The sequence below is a fragment of the Stegastes partitus genome, unplaced genomic scaffold, assembly GCF_000690725.1.
Source record: "Stegastes partitus isolate 25-593 unplaced genomic scaffold, Stegastes_partitus-1.0.2 Scaffold39, whole genome shotgun sequence".
Lineage (NCBI taxonomy): Eukaryota > Metazoa > Chordata > Actinopteri > Pomacentridae > Stegastes > Stegastes partitus.
In genome coordinates, this window is record NW_007577770.1 from 1,038,250 (window position 1) to 1,058,847 (window position 20,598).

General features: G+C 39.2%; 3 protein-coding genes across 3 annotated transcripts in view; all 3 read right to left on the reverse strand.

Moving 5' to 3' along the window:
* atg2a (autophagy related 2A) overlaps nt 1-1,695 on the reverse strand; it is a 30,331-nt gene extending 28,636 nt beyond the window's left edge. Inside the window, exons 1-2 of the mRNA XM_008304268.1 lie at nt 1,061-1,695; nt 506-668 (exon numbers count right to left, since the gene is read on the reverse strand). Coding sequence (XP_008302490.1) covers nt 506-668; nt 1,061-1,231 — 334 coding nt within the window. The 5' untranslated portion in view covers nt 1,232-1,695. The remainder of the gene's footprint in view (nt 1-505; nt 669-1,060) is intronic.
* A 1,158-nt stretch (nt 1,696-2,853) lies between these two features.
* On the reverse strand, nt 2,854-14,679 carry nxf1a (nuclear RNA export factor 1a). The gene is made up of 21 exons (XM_008304280.1): nt 14,416-14,679; nt 13,638-13,848; nt 12,015-12,180; nt 11,840-11,923; nt 11,415-11,519; nt 11,159-11,239; nt 10,853-10,922; nt 10,491-10,579; nt 10,242-10,349; nt 10,005-10,114; nt 7,068-7,104; nt 6,532-6,600; nt 5,614-5,669; nt 5,340-5,447; nt 5,115-5,173; nt 4,882-4,997; nt 4,734-4,776; nt 4,555-4,633; nt 3,475-3,657; nt 3,326-3,386; nt 2,854-3,221 (listed from the first exon to the last, which is right to left on the reverse strand). Exons 1-21 carry the CDS (start codon nt 14,441-14,443, stop codon nt 3,183-3,185), a joined length of 1,902 nt encoding a protein of 633 aa, XP_008302502.1. The 5' UTR covers nt 14,444-14,679; the 3' UTR covers nt 2,854-3,182.
* Nucleotides 14,680-17,935: 3,256 nt separating this feature from the next.
* The window catches only part of LOC103374341 (inositol-trisphosphate 3-kinase B-like), a 3,905-nt gene continuing 1,242 nt past the window's right edge, over nt 17,936-20,598 (reverse strand). Inside the window, exons 3-6 of the mRNA XM_008304425.1 lie at nt 19,729-19,933; nt 19,507-19,608; nt 18,954-19,025; nt 17,936-18,815 (exon numbers count right to left, since the gene is read on the reverse strand). Coding sequence (XP_008302647.1) covers nt 18,567-18,815; nt 18,954-19,025; nt 19,507-19,608; nt 19,729-19,933 — 628 coding nt within the window. The 3' untranslated portion in view covers nt 17,936-18,566. The remainder of the gene's footprint in view (nt 18,816-18,953; nt 19,026-19,506; nt 19,609-19,728; nt 19,934-20,598) is intronic.

Consider the following 20,598-nt stretch of genomic DNA (forward strand, 5'->3'; position numbering starts at 1 on the left):
ATCCTTTGTGAGCTTTGGTAAACTCTTTGTGTAGAACATAAAATTAACTATTTACACATGGAGATTTGGGCTGCAGCGAATCAGCTTTCTGGAGACCAATGTGGAGCTGAGAGGATTAGCTGATTAACCTACATCGTTGACTGTTTCATTTTTCTCTTCCAGTTACACATGAGTACATGCTGCTGTTCAAGCTCATCTATTACATTTAATTGTCTATTATTGGGATTCTGGACTGCTGCATTGACGTACCAGCTAACCTGAATACGTCCGTTTGAGATCTAGAAAAATATAACAGAAAATGACAAATGTAGCAAACAGTCCTGGTTGAAGGCTGTGAAACCTCCATCTGTAGTCACATCCTGTTGCGTGCATCTTTTTTTATTGCACGTAAATATTGAATTTTAACATCTAATTAACAAAACCAGTGTGGCTGACTGATGGGTTTAGTGTCCCCAAGAGAAAATCCCACAGACTGACCAGAGCAGTTGCTGTTAAATGAACTTACTGGTCCGGTACTTGGGTCGACATGTTATCTGAAGACCAGACACTTCTAAGGTGCAGTGATCCGTCAGGAGAGCTTGCCAGGGGATGGTCACCGCTATGCTGCTCACAAAACCATCCACTATCTCCAGTGGAGCCCCGAGGGACTCCAAAAGTTCATTGACCGCCTGGAGAAAAGAGGAAGCAATCAGTAAGGAGTGGGGAAGAAATATAAAGTGACACAAATAGAAATAACTGGTTTCACATTCGTCTCAGCACCCTGGGTGCAGACTTATACAGCAAAGGAAGTGCTCAGTTAGCATGGCAGAAAGAAACTTATCCATCCAAGCTGTTTAGACTCTAGTAAGAGATACTACTAATCTGGTGGCCTGGTGATGTCTTTCCCATATGAGTATTTCTTCGAAGAAATGCGAGCTAAGCTGAGAGTATGACGTTGGAGATTGTTGTTGAACTCGAGTGCAGTTGCGAAACAGTCAAGGGTGCATGAGTCCGACAAAAACACACGATGCCTGCTGCTGCAAAGTTGACAGCCAGCCTGTCCTCTCCTTCAAAAACTCACCCAGACATCGAGGTTGATCTCCTTGATGACACCGCTGCCGTTGTACAAGTCCAAACCCAGCTGTTCGAGGCTCAGTCGTTCCTGCAAAAAGTGACCGAGGTAGTGCTGTAGAAGGTACCGACAGGCCCGCTTCTTGATTGAGCCTGACCAGGGGAAGAGCCAGCGAGACATAGGGCCAGAGAGAGCGGGGAGAGGGAGCGAAGAGGTGGCGGAGGAGAACGAGTGCGGCTACAGTCCTCTGGCAACTGCATAACAGACTAAAACAAAGTGTGCAAAAACAAGGAATGAGCCGCAGCTAGCTACAGGGGGCTAAGGAAGGGGGAACCGTAACTCTACTTCTCCCCTCGGCTTGACACAAAAACTAGAAAATCCTTTGTGTCAGGACCGACGAGTCTCTCACGTTACTTGACGAGACGTTACTCCAACTGACTGTAGCTGTCCCGGCTCATATTTTCGGTCGGTTTGTGTCGAATTGGAGCGACAGGTCCCGTTGGTGCGTATCTCTTGTTTCAGGGTTGTTTATTGTTATCATACGCCAACTGATGGTATGGTGGACGTACGTGCGTAACGCGTCACCCTGACGACACCCGGAAAAAGGATGTAACGATCCAGACGCCATCTTAGTAAGGTCAGGGATCGGAATCAATATTTAAGCTATTTTAAAAAACAAGTTAGTTTTTGTTTTTTTAAATTTGAATATTAATATGAATATATACGCTACAAAGGTTGAGAGAACAAGTAAAAAAGAAAAAGAAAAAGAACAAAAGAAGACTAAGAAAATTAAACTAGAAATGTATACTGTATAACAGAAGTGCACTCCTAACCAAATTCAGTTGAAAGTCAAATCATTCTGAACTGTATCACCTTACTGTTATTGCATTGTTTTTAAGTTAAACATTTGGTGAGGAAAAATACATGCTCCACAGTAGGAACTCAATGTCACAAAAATGTATGCACCTTTCATAAATGCGATCCAAATATTTTTTGGTTTTTGATATGTCCACCTTAATTTTTTTTGGACCAACTTGATTTTCCTTGGCATGGAGAATACCAAATGTCTGAAGTGATATTCTAGTTTAACACTAAGGTGTTACTGCTATTGTCTTTACATCAGCAGGTGCATTTGGCATCATTTTCAGGGTGCCTGTTGGCTTTGATTGGTGGTGCTATGCCTCATTCTACTCCTCCTCCTGATGACTGCATGTGTTTATCTGATTTTTAGTAGGTGACTGATCTTTCTGCAGCCTTTTCCAATGTGTCAAGACTTACAATACCATTTTTCAGTTCCTCTGACAACTCTTTCATGTGGAACAATGACGCTAACATACAGATGCAGACATGTTGCCAAGAGGTCCAACACTGAAATAATTCAGAAATTCACAGGTGATTTTATATCCATGTTCACGCAATTAGGCTAATTGGAAATCACAAATTTTTTTCCTTTGTTCGAGTGATCCCAGGTTTTCAAATGTGTGTCACTGATCATAGGTGTATCCGTGTTTGTTGTAGCTTCTACTTTTAGGCCTGTATTTTCTTAAAAATAACATACAATTTTGCGTCAACTTACAGCTAGCATCAAGTGACCCGCACCAGCACATACAGGCTCAGTTTAGATTTTTACACAATGTAATTGAGCTTTCCACATTTCCACATACAAAGCTGCTATCAGCTTTGTAGTTAATGGTACTAAATCTACATGATGTATAAAAATGATTATTTTTAATGCAATAACAAAGTCCTTCTACTCATTTATATCCACTTACGAGCATTTTTGTAGCTTTAACCATGTAAGAAAAAATCACAAAATAGTTTATTGATCAACATAAAGCAACAAATCAAGAACAAAGTTAAATCACTGGTCATACATCTTTATTTCTATGAAAGCCTGTAGTGATTACTATACAAGTGACCAAAACCTAAAGATACCATGACAACTAAAAACAGTATCATAACATTGGTCTTTACGTCATAACAGTTGACATTTGGATGTTAAAACAACAACGGAAGTCAATTTGATCTACGTTATTTTTAATTAAACCAAAAGGCAAAGAATAAAAGATAAAAGAAAAGCCATAAATAAAGTTACTGCAGTAATTATTTCACAGATGTTTGATTTAACTCTTCATTTTAGGAACGCTACATCGGGGATCTTGCCATCTGTCTGTAAAGAGAAAAGAAGAGAAATTTTAGGTCTGTTGTATAACAATCATATCCCCACATGTTGACAAATATGGAGATGAAAAGAATTAATGCAGCTCATGTTACCTTCAACTGAGTGAAGATCTGTGCCGCTCTGTTGAAATCCCACTCATTGTCTTGCAAACACCTGCGAGGGATAGCAAGTGATAAGAATTAGATGAATACATACTATCTTGCAACACTGCCAGTACTACTTGGGCAATAACAAGACCTACTTCTGCGACCATTCCAGGTTCATGCCTGACTTCTGTGAGAAGGCTGTGAGCATCTCTTGCTGTGGTGCGGTGAGGGTGGGGACGGGACTGGACGATGGAGTTGGTGCGGGAGCCACAAAGGCTCGGCGGATCTCCTCTGTTGTGGCCATTCGGATGAAGAGCTGGTCATTAACAACACACAACCTGTCACAGGAGAAACAGAGCAGACCAACGATGAGGTTTGAATGGTCAGGAGGAGTTTGCTTATTTGCACAATTTACACTAGGCTCATCTGCCATGTACACTCAGTAACCAGGGTCTTGCCCTGTTTGTCACATGTTGGCATGCCATAGTACGAAAAGCACATTAGAAACTCCTGTAGTGAATTTAGCCGATATCGGTACAGAGCCCTGGAGTTGTGCCTGCTGGTTCACTGTATAGCTTACCGGGACATCACTAAACAACAGCTAAAATACTACATCTTTCTTACAAGTGTTTTTAGAGAAGTTTTAATTTATACTAGTCAACATTTGCGTAAAACATATATAGCTACCCAATACAATGGAAACTTGAGTGTACTTTTGGTCAATGAAAAAAAATAGTTTGATAATTTCAAATTCTATTTGAACTTTTCAGCTGGAAAAGAAATATGTTTGCCTCCGTGAAAAGTCTTTTTCTTACAACCAGAAACTGAGTTCAAGGTCAATTTAAAAACACTGTGGCAAAAACAAGCCTGTTTGTAATTGAATTCCAACTAGTTAGTCATAAAACTCACAACACGGGCCATAAAGGTGCCTTATAAAGCCCCTCTTCCCTTCCAACTGTCTATAACCACACTTGTGAACTGTCCAATAGATGAAAAAAACATAAACTAAATAAAATTAAACTATAACTGTCACTGCTATGAAGGCAGTGGTTTTAGAGCACAGAGCTTTTGTTTCAAAGCTGTTGCGGCAAACAAGAAAAGGATGTTTGTTGTCATGTGTATTTCAAATATCCACAACTAAATTAGTAACACGGGACAAACATTTCCACTGGGAAAGAAGGAAAGACAGCAGGAAGACGGCAAGACGATAAACACTGGGAGCTCACTAAACTTACCCAGAATTTCCTGCTGGGACTGTGATGAAAACTCGAGAGAAGGCCATTGTGGATTCTCGGGATTTACCATCAACAACAACTGAAAAACAGGCACGACAAATTAGCAACAAAAATCACTATCATTGTTTTTTGTAGTGGATGACATCAAAATCTAAAATCATGATGACCAAAGAACTCACCTTCTTTGAAAACTCCACTCACTGTGAATGATAGTAGTGTGTTCTGTGAATGGGGGGAAAAAATTAAAAATTAGAACTTGATCATGAATGACTGGCAGTGAGATGAAAAATTTGTCAAAGTGCTGGCTGACAGAATAAACAAACTCACCGTGTAGGTGTTCACATCAATGGTAAAGGAGGCGATGTCGTGCTGAGTTTTTGGCAACTCATTGAGAAAAGCCACCACATTCAGTCGCGTGTGCTTCAGCAGCCGAAACCGCATTGCTGAAGAAAAAAACATTCAGAGAGGAAAACATTAGGAGGCATTTCAAATCACATAAAATATTCAGTCTCACCAATTCAGACTCAATGACAGGTGAGAATCTCAATGGTAAAACTCACTGGAATCTTTAATCCTCTTCAGGTTTCGACTGTCTTTGTGATACTCTCCCAGACTGCTTCTAAACACCAGGCGAGAGGACAGATAGAAACAGTTAGACTAAAGCTGAGACTTAGATAGGAGGCATCAGAAGTCAGATCAGGAAAAGAGCAGCCATTGATGAGGAAATCTACACAAAACGCTAAGTCGTTAGTTATACAGAAGTGTGTCTTTGAGTCGGTTCTTACCTGGAGGGGTTCTGGGTGGAGTAAGGTGTTGTGAGGGATAACGATGCTCCATCATGGTAAGCATCCAGGAGCGGCTGTCTGTCTCCTGAGTCATATATGCTGTAGTACCTGCAACACAGTCACACAGAGTGAGTTTCCATGTGTTTATTCCTTTTCTAGAGCAAACAATGTATAAATGCCAAGATAGGTCACATTTAGTGGATTAATCCTGAAAAGCAGGAAGTCATCGAACTGTTATGAGATTATTTTATATTTTGAAAACGTGTAAACTCACTGTTGCAAAAACCGAAGGATGAGAGCCTTGATTTCATCAGTGCCAAAACAGCTTCCCTGAATATCCAAACAGAAAAGCACTTTTTAGGTACATCAAAGATACAACAATTGTCTTGAGTCTTTCGCCAAAGGAGGACAACATAGTGTTGAACATTATTTACCAATGAGATTAACTTTGTGAACCCCAAATTCCATAGATGGGCTTGAAAGGCACGATTTAACATTTATAAAAAAAAATAAAAACCCTCCCTGAAATTTCACAATTTATTAGGACAAGAAACTTTCCAACAATCCTTACAACTTCAATTGCCATTAGGAAAAGCAAACAATCTAAGCTTAAAATTGGGCTATTTCAACAAAAATAATTTTATTCTAGATTTCATAAAAATTTCCAAAATAAAACATTAGCCTAAACAGATTATGTAAAAAACAACCAAAAAATTTTTGTTTCCTTGGCACGAGAGTGAAGCCATTAGGGACTCAGCTGCTATTAACAGACGTGGCAAAAACTGAGGGATTTTCAGCTGAACTGCAGGCTGTGTTTCTGCAGAGCACAGCAGGGCACACAAGGATGGAAACAAATTAAGAACTTCAGCGTTTGTAACATTTGTGGGCAGCACATGGTAATTCCAACTTTTTAAATTTTTTTTATTAATTTATGGCACTATAATGTTGTTATACTGCACAGAAAAGATTTCTGAGTTCTCCCTACTTCTGTCTGTCTTCCATAAAGGTGCAGGACTTTATATTGCAGTGAAAAATGAGCCCACAGAGTGCAAACATTTGATAGGAGCAAAAATGCCCAGAACTGGTTTGGGGTTCAGAGGATTAATGAAGTGAATATGCTGAATATCACAGACACCACAGGACATCATCAGTGTGTCAATTTGAGTAAAAACACAACAAGTAGTTTACTAACCTTGCAGGGGGGGATAGTGGTGGGCGTCTCCACATCAAATCCAATGGGTGGGGGGAGGTCATGGCCATCCTAAAGAGAAACGCACAAAGACAGAGATGGGAATGAGAAATTACCACTGGTGATCTTTCCTGCTACTTTCTATTCATTCACCTAATGGGTACTTACAGATACTGAAAATCTATTTCAAGAACATAGACAGGAATAATTGGAATAAAAATGCGTACTACAAAATACTGTGTTATAGCAATAAAAACAAATATTTCAAACCAAAAATATGAAACGCTTTATTCCATGAAGTCTATGAAAATATATAATATTTACGGTTTTTCACAGAACATGACACATAACCATAATATTGTGTGGATTTTAGCTGTATAGGCTAATAGGGATAAAAAAATGGGGGAATGCCTGCAGATCCTTAAAAACCCACAACATTTTCATATTTGCTTATTTTAGATCCAGTGTACTAACACACACTAAAGAAGGAAGGATGACTGCAAGGCAATTAGGTGTAGAAATAAAACTTGTGGACGTACCAGTTTGAGAAGTCGGGGAAACCGCTGCCGCACAGCACTGGTACGGGAACAAAAATCAAGAGCAGTCAAGTCATCACCATAAATTTTCTCAGACACAGATAAATAATACTTATTACTGTAGATACCACTGTCAGTCACACAAGTCGATCCACTTTATGCATTTTTGTGCCTTTCAGATGTAATTGTAAGCTGCTACACTTTGAAGAACATTTGGGAGAATACAGTCATGTATAGATACATAAAAATAATGAAAATACTATCAGTGCCACAAGGATTTGATCTTCTTTGTTGCACAAGTAAACCCACAAATCAAATAACATAGGCACCCTTAATCCTCCCTCCAGCTTCATGCTGTGCTCTTTGAAGCCTCCCATCCCAAAGTGTACTTACCAGCAGGTATACTCACCCTTTCCCCCAATATGGTGTTATACACAGATCTGACATGGAGAAGCAACACAAGCACACTTTTCTAGGAGCACCCACATACAAACATGCAGAGTTCCACACTCTACCAGACTGCGCTGGAGACCAGCAAACATATCCACTTTGAATGACTAAAATAAAGAGGTTATGCATTGCTGGGAGAGAGGTGGTTACCGCCAGTCCTGTTAACTTCCCCCAAAACTCTGGCCATTCTGGGTAACAGATGAGTCTACATCACCAAAAAACAAATCAGGGTCTGGGTGAAAAAAATAATGACGTAAAGTATACAGAGACACTAGCAGCAGTGTCCTAACATTCAGAAGAGAAGTATCACTATTCATAATGCGAATGATTCTGTCGATGTCTGCGCCCATGATTAGCAGCAAGGAAAGGCAACCTGAAATCAGAGCTGAACAAAAAAGGAAACCTGGTTTCAAAGTGACCTTTACCCAGCACTCCCACCACTCATCCCTTAGTTTTCCCCAGCTGCCCAAGCAAAGCAATTATTAGTTAAATATCTCGCTCTGAAGCGATGACCCATCTCTTTGTGCAAGTAACTGGACTTGTGGCAGATTTTTCATTTTCTAGTTTAATTTGGGACCATGTCTCTGGTTACAGAGGGACAAGGAGTTCTTCAAGCATTAACGTAGCATAAAAATGATCTGGTCTACATTTAAAAATGATTAAGACTCTCTGCTTAATAATTGATCTTTTTTTTGTACTGGTCACAGCCATCAGAAACTGGAAGAAGTGTTCTCACATTTTTTCATTCAAACTTTTTCATGCAAAACTGAACTTTCAATTTCAGTTCAGAGCATATTTCTGTCAGAAGCTGGATAAAAGTATTTGCCAAACTCTCCACTTCATTCACTGAAAGGCAGAGGCCTGTTTTAGGCGAAAGAGATCAGACTTAATGGGAGAGAGAGAGACTGCTTTTTCTCTTTGGCTCATCACTGACATTGATGTCACTGATAATGACACCTATCCCCCTCCGCCTCGGCCCAACGGCTTCACCCATGGAGTCCCGTCTTCTCAATTTCTTCCCGTCGTGCTCTCAGTGAGTTTGAACTCACAGGGACTGAGGCTGAGTAATCGTGACTGTGCCTGCCTTAGGTTGTCCCGGGGTTTCGAGGTGGGATCTTACCCGTCATGGGCTAACCAGCCTTCCATACTCGCCTAGTACAGGGGGCCAAGTGGGCAAGGGTGCTATGAGGGGAGGGGAATCACTGGTTGTGGATTTTCTTTGTTTCATCCAAACATTTGTCGAGACGAAAAGGGATCACCCTCTGTCCAATACAGAACCTACACTGTTTAACAGTACTGCACAAAAGATCATATTTTTAAAGCATTTCACAATCAATTTTGTCACGAATGCTATGCTGAATGTCTTATTTTTAAAAAGTCCTTCTTCTCTAATATATATATATATATATAAATATAATTAGCAGTGTATTGGTGTTCTAGAGCAGTTTATGGGATAACTAAGCAGGATGTCAGCAGGGGAGTGCTAGGTAGAGCCTCACTGAGAACCATAAAGCCAAGATGAGACCAAAGCTTGAAAGTTCAGCCCACAGAGAAGCTGAATAACTGGCAGAGTGGCTGTTCAAACTGCGGAAAGTTTCAGCAAGCTGAAAGGAAAACAATATGCAACTGTATTGCGGTGAGCAGTCCTTTCAGTGACTTTGAGGAGAGAAATGTTTACTTTGAAGCGGGAAAAGAAAACCTTATTAATCAAGCAAGAAGCAACATGTAAAATCAAACAGAAAGGAATATATATACTTTGTACATATCCACAGATGCTAACTGCATGAATGTACAGTAGACAGCGTGTATGCAAGTACACATGTAGGTTACTTTAAGTACAGTAGTACATATACGACTGTATCTGTACTTAATCTGTATGTGGGTAGATTTGTAGACACTGAAAGATGTAACTTAATATCAGTCATTTTTTCCCATCCTTTCACCCCTGAAGTGGGCTTGTGGAGTAGGTGGGATGTTTTTTTTTTTTTTAGAGGTAAAGGAGTATAAGTAATGAAAACATTCTGCTATGGTAACAGAATGATGTAACACTGCCCTTAAACACATTTCTGGTGTATTTAAGTGGACTGTTATGCATCCACCTGTAAATATACTCATAAAAAAAAGCAGCAACACAAAACTTTAAAAAAAAAAAAAGAAAGAAAAAAGAAAAAGAACTATATCAAGTATTTATAAATTAATCAAAATGTCTCTTTTCTCCCCTTCTATTTATCGAAATCAAACATACAAATACAATTTGTTAACAGTGAATGTAAGATCTGGTTGGTCCACAAGATCACCCTTGACTGCTGGAGAAATGGTTTCAGGTATTACAGAGCATTCCTCCACACAAAGCCTGGCTTAATCATCTTTTGTTGAATACTCCTGCCATACAGGAGTGACTCTCAACACTGAGTTACACATTGACAGTCATACCACTGAATTAAACTCCATAGAAATATCTTTTCTCACCCCCCACAATCGCTGACTGACCTGATGTATGATGCCTGGTCCTTGAAGAGGTCGCACAAAGGGTTTCTGTTCAGCCACAGCTCCACCAGCTTCAGGCCTTTCACCTTGTCCAGCTCCCGGTCCGACTTCAGCTGGACAGTCACACGGAAACAGAACAAGGTGGTGTGAGGAGGAAAATATTTTTGAAAAAGGTTCAGCAAGTCAAGGGCCTGAAGTCATGCCTTCCTATTATTCTATGAACTGGGCAGCCCATCTCACCTCATTGTGGGAAAGGTTGAGGGTCTTCAGATTAGGCACCTTGGAAACCAATTCAGTGAGTTCATCCAGTTTGTGAATGCGATTGTTACTCAAGTTCAAGCAAGCCAGCTGGAAAAATGCGAGAAGAAAAATTAGCACACTTAATGCGATCCATTACTGTATTAGCACCTACACATACGATTCCATATAACACAGTCTCTGCTTCATTTCGTAAAAACAAAACTGCATTGTCCACTGTATTAATGTTACCTCAGGAATGTTTTCTTCAATGATCTTAATGACAGCTTCCATGTTTGTCTTCCTGTTCAAGATGACTTCAATGTTCTGGGAAACTAGATCTGTCATATCAAATGAAATTAGAATTAAAATAATACACAAAGACGTAAAATTTATTCAGAAAACATACTCACTACTTAAAGATGAAATCCCTGCTCATCACTGATTAAAGTATTGCATAATTAAATGGTTTAGCAATAACTTCTAAACAGCAGCAATAAGATACTTTTATTTTAAAAAACAGTCTAGTATGCCTGTCAGGTACTAGTTAAATATGTACTCAATATACTCTCATACACATGATTTACATGTAGAAGTGATGAGAGTATAATTACCTGGGTCTGTTCGAATATTGTTCAAATCCAGTGCTTGCTGGGAGCCATCAAAACGTTTTGCCATGCATTGCTGCGAAAGAAACAGTTAATATACATTACGCCTTTTTGCAACAGCAAAAAAATGGTCAAAAATAAAAGAAATGGATTGTTTATTGTTACAACAATATACTTCTCAGTTCAAGTGTTTTGATCCATAATAAGTCATCTCCACAGAGAAACCAAATGAAAGTTAAACACCATCATTTCTGAGACTTTGACCGTCATTGCAAAATGTAGCCCCCTTTAGGCATTTCAGTTCTGGCTCACCTTCAAGTGCTCCAAGTGTTCAGGCTTCAGGTCAGACTGGAGGAAGGCTGGTGGAGCAACAGGGTTGACATGCACTTCCACCTTTTAAGAAATAAAAGGTATGACAGTAAACCAATGAGCTATGTGCTGAAATGGACAGCACAGCATGGTGATACCATGATCTGGCAATACATATCGACTGATCAATAAATATCTTAGATTTAAAACAGTTTCTGTAGCAGAATCAGTGAGATTTCCCTCATTACCCCCAACATACCTTATAACCATCTGTGTCTGTGATCTTGTGGGAACATTTGTGTAAAGCATTGGCAGCAGCAGATTCATCCACATAAAAATGGACCCTGTTATGGTCAACATGGTACTGCAAAGATGGAGACAAAGAGACATAATATTTCCCTAAAACCTTCAGATTATTCATGTGTCTAGATGGAGAATGAGAATATACTTTTTAAACAAGTCAGAAAAAAATGTAAATGAACAAAGGCAGCAAGAAAAACACACAAAATAACCTCAACTTGAACCACCCTATAGTCATTTAAAGTTATAGCACACACTGCAATACAGATAAAAAAGCACTAGCTTATTTGCATATTTTTCCTTAATTGTATTACCCAGACAAACATACAACCTTTTTGAGGCCATTAGTTTATAACCAGTAATTATGACAGCACTAAAACTGACCTGTACAGGTGAGAATTGAACTGAACAGATGTTTTGAAGAGCTGAGAGTAACCACTTCTGACCATATTTTCTTCCATGTGGTATCTGTCAAAAAAGAAAAAACGCCAAATATGATATCCTGAACATTTACAAGGTAGATTTGTTGATGTTCTGAGGTGACAGTAATGACACACACCGTGACTTTGTACCAGTCTGATCGGTTTTTCCCTGCTCCTACACCACCACCTCCTCCACCTCGGTCTCCTCTGAAGCCGCCTCCTCCTCTGCCACCTCCACCTTTGCCTTGTCGTCTGTCTCTGTCAAACCGTCCTTCTCCTTTCCGAAATTTTCCATATGGATTGCTAAAGACACAACATGACGATAAATTCAGACAACACTCTTTAAAAACTGTAGCAACTTTTCCAGGGACCATTTAAGGAACTCTGTGTCCTCCTTAGTGGTTCAGTCGGAGAAATCAGGGCTGAAATTTAGTTCCTTGCCACATTCCCTTGATCCCAAAAAGTTTGCACTGTGCAGGTAGTGTTTTCCAGTGCCTCCAAAAGTAATAGAGAAGATTGTCCTTTTTTATTTGTACGTCTCTCTGCAACTAGCAAGCCCTAAGAGTAAACTTTGTTGTTGCAATCACATATTTTCTACACACTGACTAAACAGCAGCTTCTCTGCAAATCTTTGTCAGGGCAGCAACCTTGAAGCTTTAAAAATTGTGTAGATTCACTGTTTTTTATTGTGGACATTTTCCTTTAGATTCAGTGTTTCTCACCTATGCCTAATAACTAACGTGCTTTTAAATACACTTCCTACATTATAAAACGTGAAAGCAAAGCTTTTTTCCCCCTCTCTTTTCCTTAATTTTTAAGACAGTATTTCCACCATTTAAGGTGCATTTACACCAAGATCTGTTACTGCCCCAACAGGTAGTGTACATCGCATCACCCCAGTGTTAGTGGGACACCCTCATGCATGTACTAGCAGGGCATCAGCTACACACAATGAGAGGAAACTTATGAGTAAAACCCTGCTTTAAACAGTTCCAACTTTGGTCACAAAGTCCACAGCATGCCTTTAACAGATAAACCCACACTGAGAGCTGATATTGGTTTGCTTTCATTTAGAACCAGCTGGTTTTTCCAGTCCTATCATAATTCTATTATTAGCATTAGGCAAGGATGCCTAAAGATTAGGAGTGTTTTCCATTCTTCTCACATTGTTCAATACATATCTTGATGTATGATTCACAACTCGGTACGAAGACAATAAAAATATATGGAACAATATAGTGTAATTAAAAGGTAATTCCACTCACTTCATTAAAAAAAAAAAAAAAAAAGTCAAAAACATTCCAACAAAGGTAAATTAGTCAAACAAAATGACTTAACTGATCTTAATTCCCTTTCATAGTTTCATTTTTGTTTGCTTTTCCTGTGATACTTTTTGTGTGGGGAGATGACTAACAGAGGTTTTCAGTTTCTGCGCTTCAACCAGCAAACTGTCAAAGTGGTCAGAGGTGTTTCACTTTTTCTTCCTGTAACTCACAATAGCACAATGTGGAATGCACTTTCTGTGTCTCGTGTTTCTAGGCCACTGAAACAGACTTGCATCAAAGAATTAAGGTTTTGCTAAACATGTGTTACTCTCCTTACATACAGATAACATGAACAAATATAGTTTGTCTTTTCTTTTATATAGCTTAAAATATTTCATGTTGATTTAAACAGTCATCTTTTTAAAGTCAAGTTTATCAGTGAGTTGCTGCTCCAACAAACATATCTGATGACATTGTTAAACTATCAACACTTACAATCTCTGCCGTGAGCTGTTGTCCTGGACGCCATCACTCATCATCACATCTCCATCAGTATCTTCAAGCCTAGACCGTGGTCCAGGACCTCCAAACCCTCCCGAGTGGCTTCCCCGCTGACGGTCTCTGCGGGATCTGTCATATGACCGACCCTTGTGGGGGCCTCTGCCTTTACGGTTGCGAAACTGCGGTGCAGTTCTATCATCGTGCTCTGTAATGGAGAGCAAATGTTAGTTTGTGACTTAAATATTACCTCACAAATATGAGATTAAAAAAAAAATATAAAAACATAAAACCATAACAAAATAAACAAAGTTATAAATTAACTCAACCAATCAATCGGTGGAGGGAACTAAAAACTTAAGTCCACTGTTTAAATTGTAAACTTCTCAGTGAGTGTTAATGGCACATACTCACATGTGTACACCTTACATTTTATAGCACATTGAATCTTTGAGTGCCCTCCATACTTAGACTGGAAAGCAACGTGGTGCAGGACCTTCCCTCATTGAGCTCTGCAGTTACTCTATTAAATCCGACCCTATTCTGTCTTCAAAACATAAGCTTTTTCTGGTATTCAAATAACAAAACTGGTCCATATGTCAAAAAGATACCATAAGCACATCTCTAGGTAACCCTCCACATAATTTTACCTCCTTGGCCCATGAAATCAATGCTTCTGACCTCTCTCCTCTCCATTAAGTCTCCACGGTCTGAAGGAAAACAGTCAAAGTTGCAGAGATGTGAGGTTAAAGCTGGAGGGAACATGGTTTCTTACCGTTGTAGTAGTGGCCGCCATCCGCCATATTTCTGTAATGTTGTTAGATGAAAAAAAAACACAGCCCTGTGCCGAAAATATTAAGTGTGGGGGCTGGTGTTCTCTTTTTCACGAAACACAAAGCCGAGACTGTGAACGAAACTCCAACATTCAGAGTAGTTGAGAGAAAACCAAAGCGACCGCGGCGATGAAAGCAGGCTTCTCTTTAGCTAGCTGCTCGCTGAGCTAGCTTCTTGTGCTGCGCGTTGACGAGGAAAGACGACGGAGATACAACTGTTACAGCCTTTTCTCTTCCGGGGCAACACGCAGAGGCGGGCATTTAAAACAACAACACATCTGAGGGAGTGGTGGAAGAACAAGAATACAACGTGGGGACAAACCCACACTCTGCACAATACTAAAGTCTTTGGTAACGTTACGGTGAACTATTGCATCACCTACGATAAACCCAGACGGCGGATGTCTGAACATTAGAATAGCTACCAGTTGACTAAAAATACATGAAGGACACCTGAAAACCTCAGCAGGGTTTGTATTTCTACACAGACACGGAGAGACGAACTGCTGTCTTAAAACTGAGTCCACGGCTTGTCAGTTGATACCACATACAGCCAATTCGAAATTAAAATACCAACGGATCCTCTCCAAAGCTGCTCCAATTTAGTTAAACGAATTTATTAATTATCCACTCGCCCTCCAAGAGGTTTCGAAGGACATAAATATGTATCTCTGTTGTTTATTTCTTAATAATAATGGATTTACCTTTGATATTTACTAATCAGCGTCGCCGGGGGGGGAGGGAGGTCTGGGCCGACCTGCTCCGCCTGCTGCCCCCGCGATGGATGGATTTACTAATTGCACTGGTTTAAACTGCAGTTTTGTTTTGAAATAAATAAATTGTTCATCCCTTCCTGAAAATTCAGTGTATGTTTGAACGTTGTGGTACACATTAAAAATAAGAATCATATTAATTTCAAAGGCCTCCGAATCTCTCCCAGTTTTCAAAACATGACCTCTTTGAATGTGGAACGTACATAACCCTTTTTCAGACATACAAAGTTAATTGAAACTGTAAAAAAAAAAAAAAAAAATTAAGATAGCATTCTATGTGATTAGAGTACATACTACAGTGGGCTATTAACCTTAACATTCAAATTAGTGGGATTAATTTGCATAACTAACAATACTGTTGAGTCGTAACCTTAATATGTAATGTATTGATGTAAATTTGTATTTTAAATAATACTATAGGGTCTAAATCTTAATATTTAAACTTGTAAGGTGAATTCCTAACTCCAGGCTTATTTCTCTACATTGACTCAACAGCTGCTGCTTTAACTGAGCTATATAAATACCAGTGACTTGACAAGGACTAACACATTTCCTTTTTGCGTCTGCTGTCATCTTGTTTTAACTTTATCTTGTATAAAGTTAAGTTGCCTTCTGTGTATCTTGTTATTATTTAGATGTGGAAAAAGTAGGTTGCTTGTGTTCCTGACAACAGATCATTTTCTACACAGTTGAAGGTGTCCCTTTTGTGTGTGTTGTTTTCTACTAATCAAGCCATGTGCTTTCAATCCCCCAATTACTCCACATGCTCATCCTTGAAGTGCAGATCCAGGACAGGTGCAGGTGGAGCTAATAACATTAATGAGGTCTCAGTCAGTCCTGCACAGCAGCAGGACCTGTTTTTCGTGGAATACAGGTTCATAAATACAATGGCTTTTCCTCCTGCAATGACAAGCTAAAATATCTGCTGTGGTGTCCATTGCTGTTGTTTTAGTCCAGTGTGTAATAAAAAAAACACACACACATATGCCTGATTTGCAGCAAATACACACTGATTTGTGCTTTATTCATTTTAAAATAAAAATATGATCCTTTGTGTATGTAACCAACTGAGCTTCAACCACAAGCAGGTGATTGAACCTGCTGAAGTGAGACTGATAGCTTGGAGGTGATCATGGGTCAGACTCACCGGTGTCCATCGCACGTGTCACCACGAGGTTGGAGAAGCGGCTCGGGAACAAAAACATGCGGTCCATCCAGAAACACTCCTCAGCCTTCAGGAAGACTTCTACAATTTATTGTATCATTAGAAAAAAACATTTCAAAGAAGTATCCGTTTTAAAGAGGAGCTGCACATTAACTTCTTGCGAATTTACGGAGTTTGGTGAGTAGGTTAGCGTTAGCTTTAGCTAGGTGTTAGCGATTAGTACGACGAGATGTCAGAACTGACATCAAACCTACAGACACAGTGATAGTTACTGAATAATTTCTTTTACCGTCGTTATTTGTCGTGAAAATACAGGAAACAACAGCTTCAGTCTGCAGCCCGGGTTCACTGCCGATGCGTCCCGCTGTCAGGTTTTCATGAAACGGGCGACAACATGGCGCCACCTGGTGGAACGACTGGGTTACTGCAGTCTGAGCACTCCTGAAACTAATGATGAAACATATCTGTTTTACTGACAGCAAACCAACATCCTAACGTTTTTGATCAGTTGTTTCATATTTTTATTAGGGCATTAATTTATGATCAGAATGACAAGTGAGTTCATCTAGGACTATTTCAATTATAATTTTTTGAAAAATATTATTCTTACGTTTGTCTAAAAATAACCAAACAAAGTAACTAGCTTCTGATGACCAGACCTAACAATGCTCCAGGTAAAATCAGTGGCTTTCAAACCTTTTCGACATCTTAAATACAAGCACGATCAAGTGTGGCCTCTTTGTCACTTTCTATGGTTGTTCATGATGTTTCACCTTGAAACTTTTAGGATAATGTCATAGGGAGCCCCCTAAAATACCCAACTGTATATAAAGCAATTTAAACTAGTTTTACATTGACCATCTCGGCTGTAAAATGCTGTTTATGTTTTGGTGGCAAGTACTTTTAATACAGTTTTTTGTTTTTTTATGTTTACCTTTACTTACGTAAATAGTACCTTATTGAAAATATTTTGTGTACCCTTATTGGACAAGTTGGTACATTATTGCAAATTATTGCAGTTTTAAAAACTGAACATTGTTTTGGTTTTCCCAAAGTGGGGATTTATTTCAGGACTGTTGCTGCGTAATTTATGAGCTAGGTGTACATGTTGGTATTTTGTCTCGAGAATGGCCTGGATGAGGTGATGAAAGAATCTACTGTGAAGTGTTCTCTGCAGCTCATCCCAGATTACAGTACATAATGTGTGCATTAACTGCTTAACATCCAGCTTCCTTTGGTTTCTCTTTAAAGCAACTTTAAATTCTGAAAAATCCCGCTTAATTTCTTTGATATTTATGGATCCCACAATCTATTACATGGGAATATTTTAAGTGTCTTCTGCATGGAGATTTGCACTATAATCTAGATGTTTTAATATCATACAAAGTGTTTTCTTGCTTCCTTTGTCTTCCTCTGGCCTCTCTTTATACTTTAGATGTTTGGCATTTATCATTGACTTAATATGAGATGTTGGATGGTGGGTGGATGGTTTCAGTGTAAAAATTATGTGGATATATAAAGTGATACAAGCAGTCATTGTTTAATATACTTAGAATGAACTGTTTAATTGTAAAGCCTATAAGGAACAGGAAAAAAACAAACATTTTAGCTGCATCATAAGAAAATAATTCAAATATCTGATAAAAACACCTATTTCATCCATATATCTTCAACTAATGTGTGTATTTGTGTATATGATTAATTATAAAACACCTTTGCTTCTGTGAAGTAACAAGCTGAGCATGAGCTGAAACAGAGATTTCTGAGTTTCTGCAGACTAACCAAATAAAAAAAACATCATCAGCATTAGTAGATAACAATCTTTGGATTTTTTTTGTATTTTGTGAATGCTAAAAAAAAAAGAAAGAAAGACAGACAAAGAATAGAAAAGATTTAAAAAGTCTTGTAAAATCTTAAAAGCCTGTCTTTGTAACAAATCAGTCTTGCCTGTTAGAGTATGCACATACCAGATGTACAGCTGCAAGACAATCACATCACTTTCTGTAGTATTTAGCCACTGAAGTTGCCATAAACAAGTTCTCCTCTTGCTGTCTCAGTTCAGTTCAGCGTGTAACAGCAACCGTTTTATCCACCTCATCTTGAAATTCAGTGTTGTTTAAACAGGAGATGCCACAAACACAACCCTCAGTGTATTTCATTTAACAGTCTTTTCCTCTCCACAGCCATCCTGCTGCTGCCAGGAGACCACACTGACGGCCTGACTCAGAGATGTGATGAGGGAGGACAGACCGATGAGGTAGCCGTCCTCCCTGCTGCCTTCAACCCACGGGACGTTGTGTCGGAGCTCCCTGCCGTCTGGCAGCGGGGTCGTCTTTCCGAAGTCTATCATCCACACGCTGGCCCTGCTGTGGTCGTGGACAAAGAGAAGCGAGCTGCCAATCACCTGGTCGGGACAAACATATAGATTTATTCATTCCAAGATTGCAGGATGAATCTGAATGTTTCATGTCTTCCACTTTCAGTTATTGTTATTTAAGACAGAATTCAACGAGAAAAGACTTTTCTCTACGTGTAAACCCACCTCATGGGTTCTGAAAAATGGGGAATTCTTGAGTGTGTCGTTCAAGGCCAGTAGTCTGGAGTGGTACGCTCTCTGAGAACACACGGGTACAGTTGTTGTTTAGTAGCAGTAAATGGCACAACTATAACAGAATGAAAGAATAATGTAATAAACTAAGAGGAGAGGATGCGTCAGGAGGCCAGCAGCTAAGACCAGGGAAGTAAAGGAGGAACATTTTTTTACTTTTCTCAGTTTAGTTTTAAAGTGTTTATTTCAGTTTTCAGTTCTTCAGCATAATTTCATTTTCCTAATAGCTTGTTGTTGGTCAATTCTCTCTTAAATCTTCTGTAAACAGAATTCACCACTGCAACGCTTATGTTTTGAAAGTTATATATGACCCAAATATTCATAGTTTTCCAGGCTAGTTGTATTCAATTTACATTTTTGAGTTTTTTTCAGTCGGTTCAGCCATTGTTTTTGACGTTTGTTCTTTGCTAATTATGATATTGTTGATGATAAGTTTCCTAAAGGATAGGTAGTTTCATGTAAGTTGTGTTTCTATGACAGAACTGACCAGAGTGTCCAGCTGACCACCGGTGAAGTAGAGCAGCGCCTCCGTCACCTGAGCTAAAGTCTGAATATTTCTGAAGTCCCGCTGAACACTGCCGTCCTCCGTCTGACTCACAGAGACAGAAACACAAAGACATGGTACATTTAAGCTTTTAAACTGTTCAGAGAAAGAGGTATTTTTGAGTAACATGAGTCGTGCAGTGATCTCCCTGGCCTTCACTCCTACCATAATGCCCTCTATCCTGAAGCCCAGTGTGGACGTAGAACTGGTTGTATCCCTCCACTGGAGGTAGCGCCATTTGGTCACCCCATTCTGGGCATGTTCCTCTGCTGACGGAGCAGATGGGTCTATTTTCACCATCTTCTGGTACATGTCGCTCCGCAGGGTGGCTTTGGTGCGAGATTTGATCAGTTCTTCCTCCTGGTAGGTCCTAACAAAGAAATCCCAAATAGTTCATCATATACATGCAGTGTGACCTAATATGAAAATGAATGCTGTCTGTATTTGTCAACTTTGTTGGATTTTTATTTTTGAAAATGGACATTAGAATTATATAGGGTCTGTGAACAAAAACAGCAGAAGCTACACTTTTTAGCTGCCAATTATAAGGTGAATTGCAAATCAGATTTAGCATCATGGCTGGAAATCAAAGCCAAATGTAATCCATGTCATGGAGAAGGTTTATTATTTAGAGTCAAAGTCAAACTGATTCAACTGATTAGGTTATCTGACGTCGAGATTTTTAATAAACAGCTGTTTCCAACTTCGACAAGGAACTTCAAAATGAACATTCCTCTTAAAAAAGGCAACTCAATAAACCATGTCAAGATTTTTGCATAATTTAAAACTCCAGATGTTAAATAGACTTTGAAGTTATATTGTTTCGTCAGTTATTGTGGACACATGGGAAGAAAAGATAAATATAAAGTGAAACGGAATGAAGAAAGTGATATATAAATTATGTTTCTTAATTTGTGGACCGTTTTCTTCACTCTGTAGTGTCCTATTTGTAATTTACAGATACTCAGACAATAGTAGATCTCCTGGTCCAGTTACAGACAAAAGTCAAGGAAAATGTACATGTAAAAACACAAT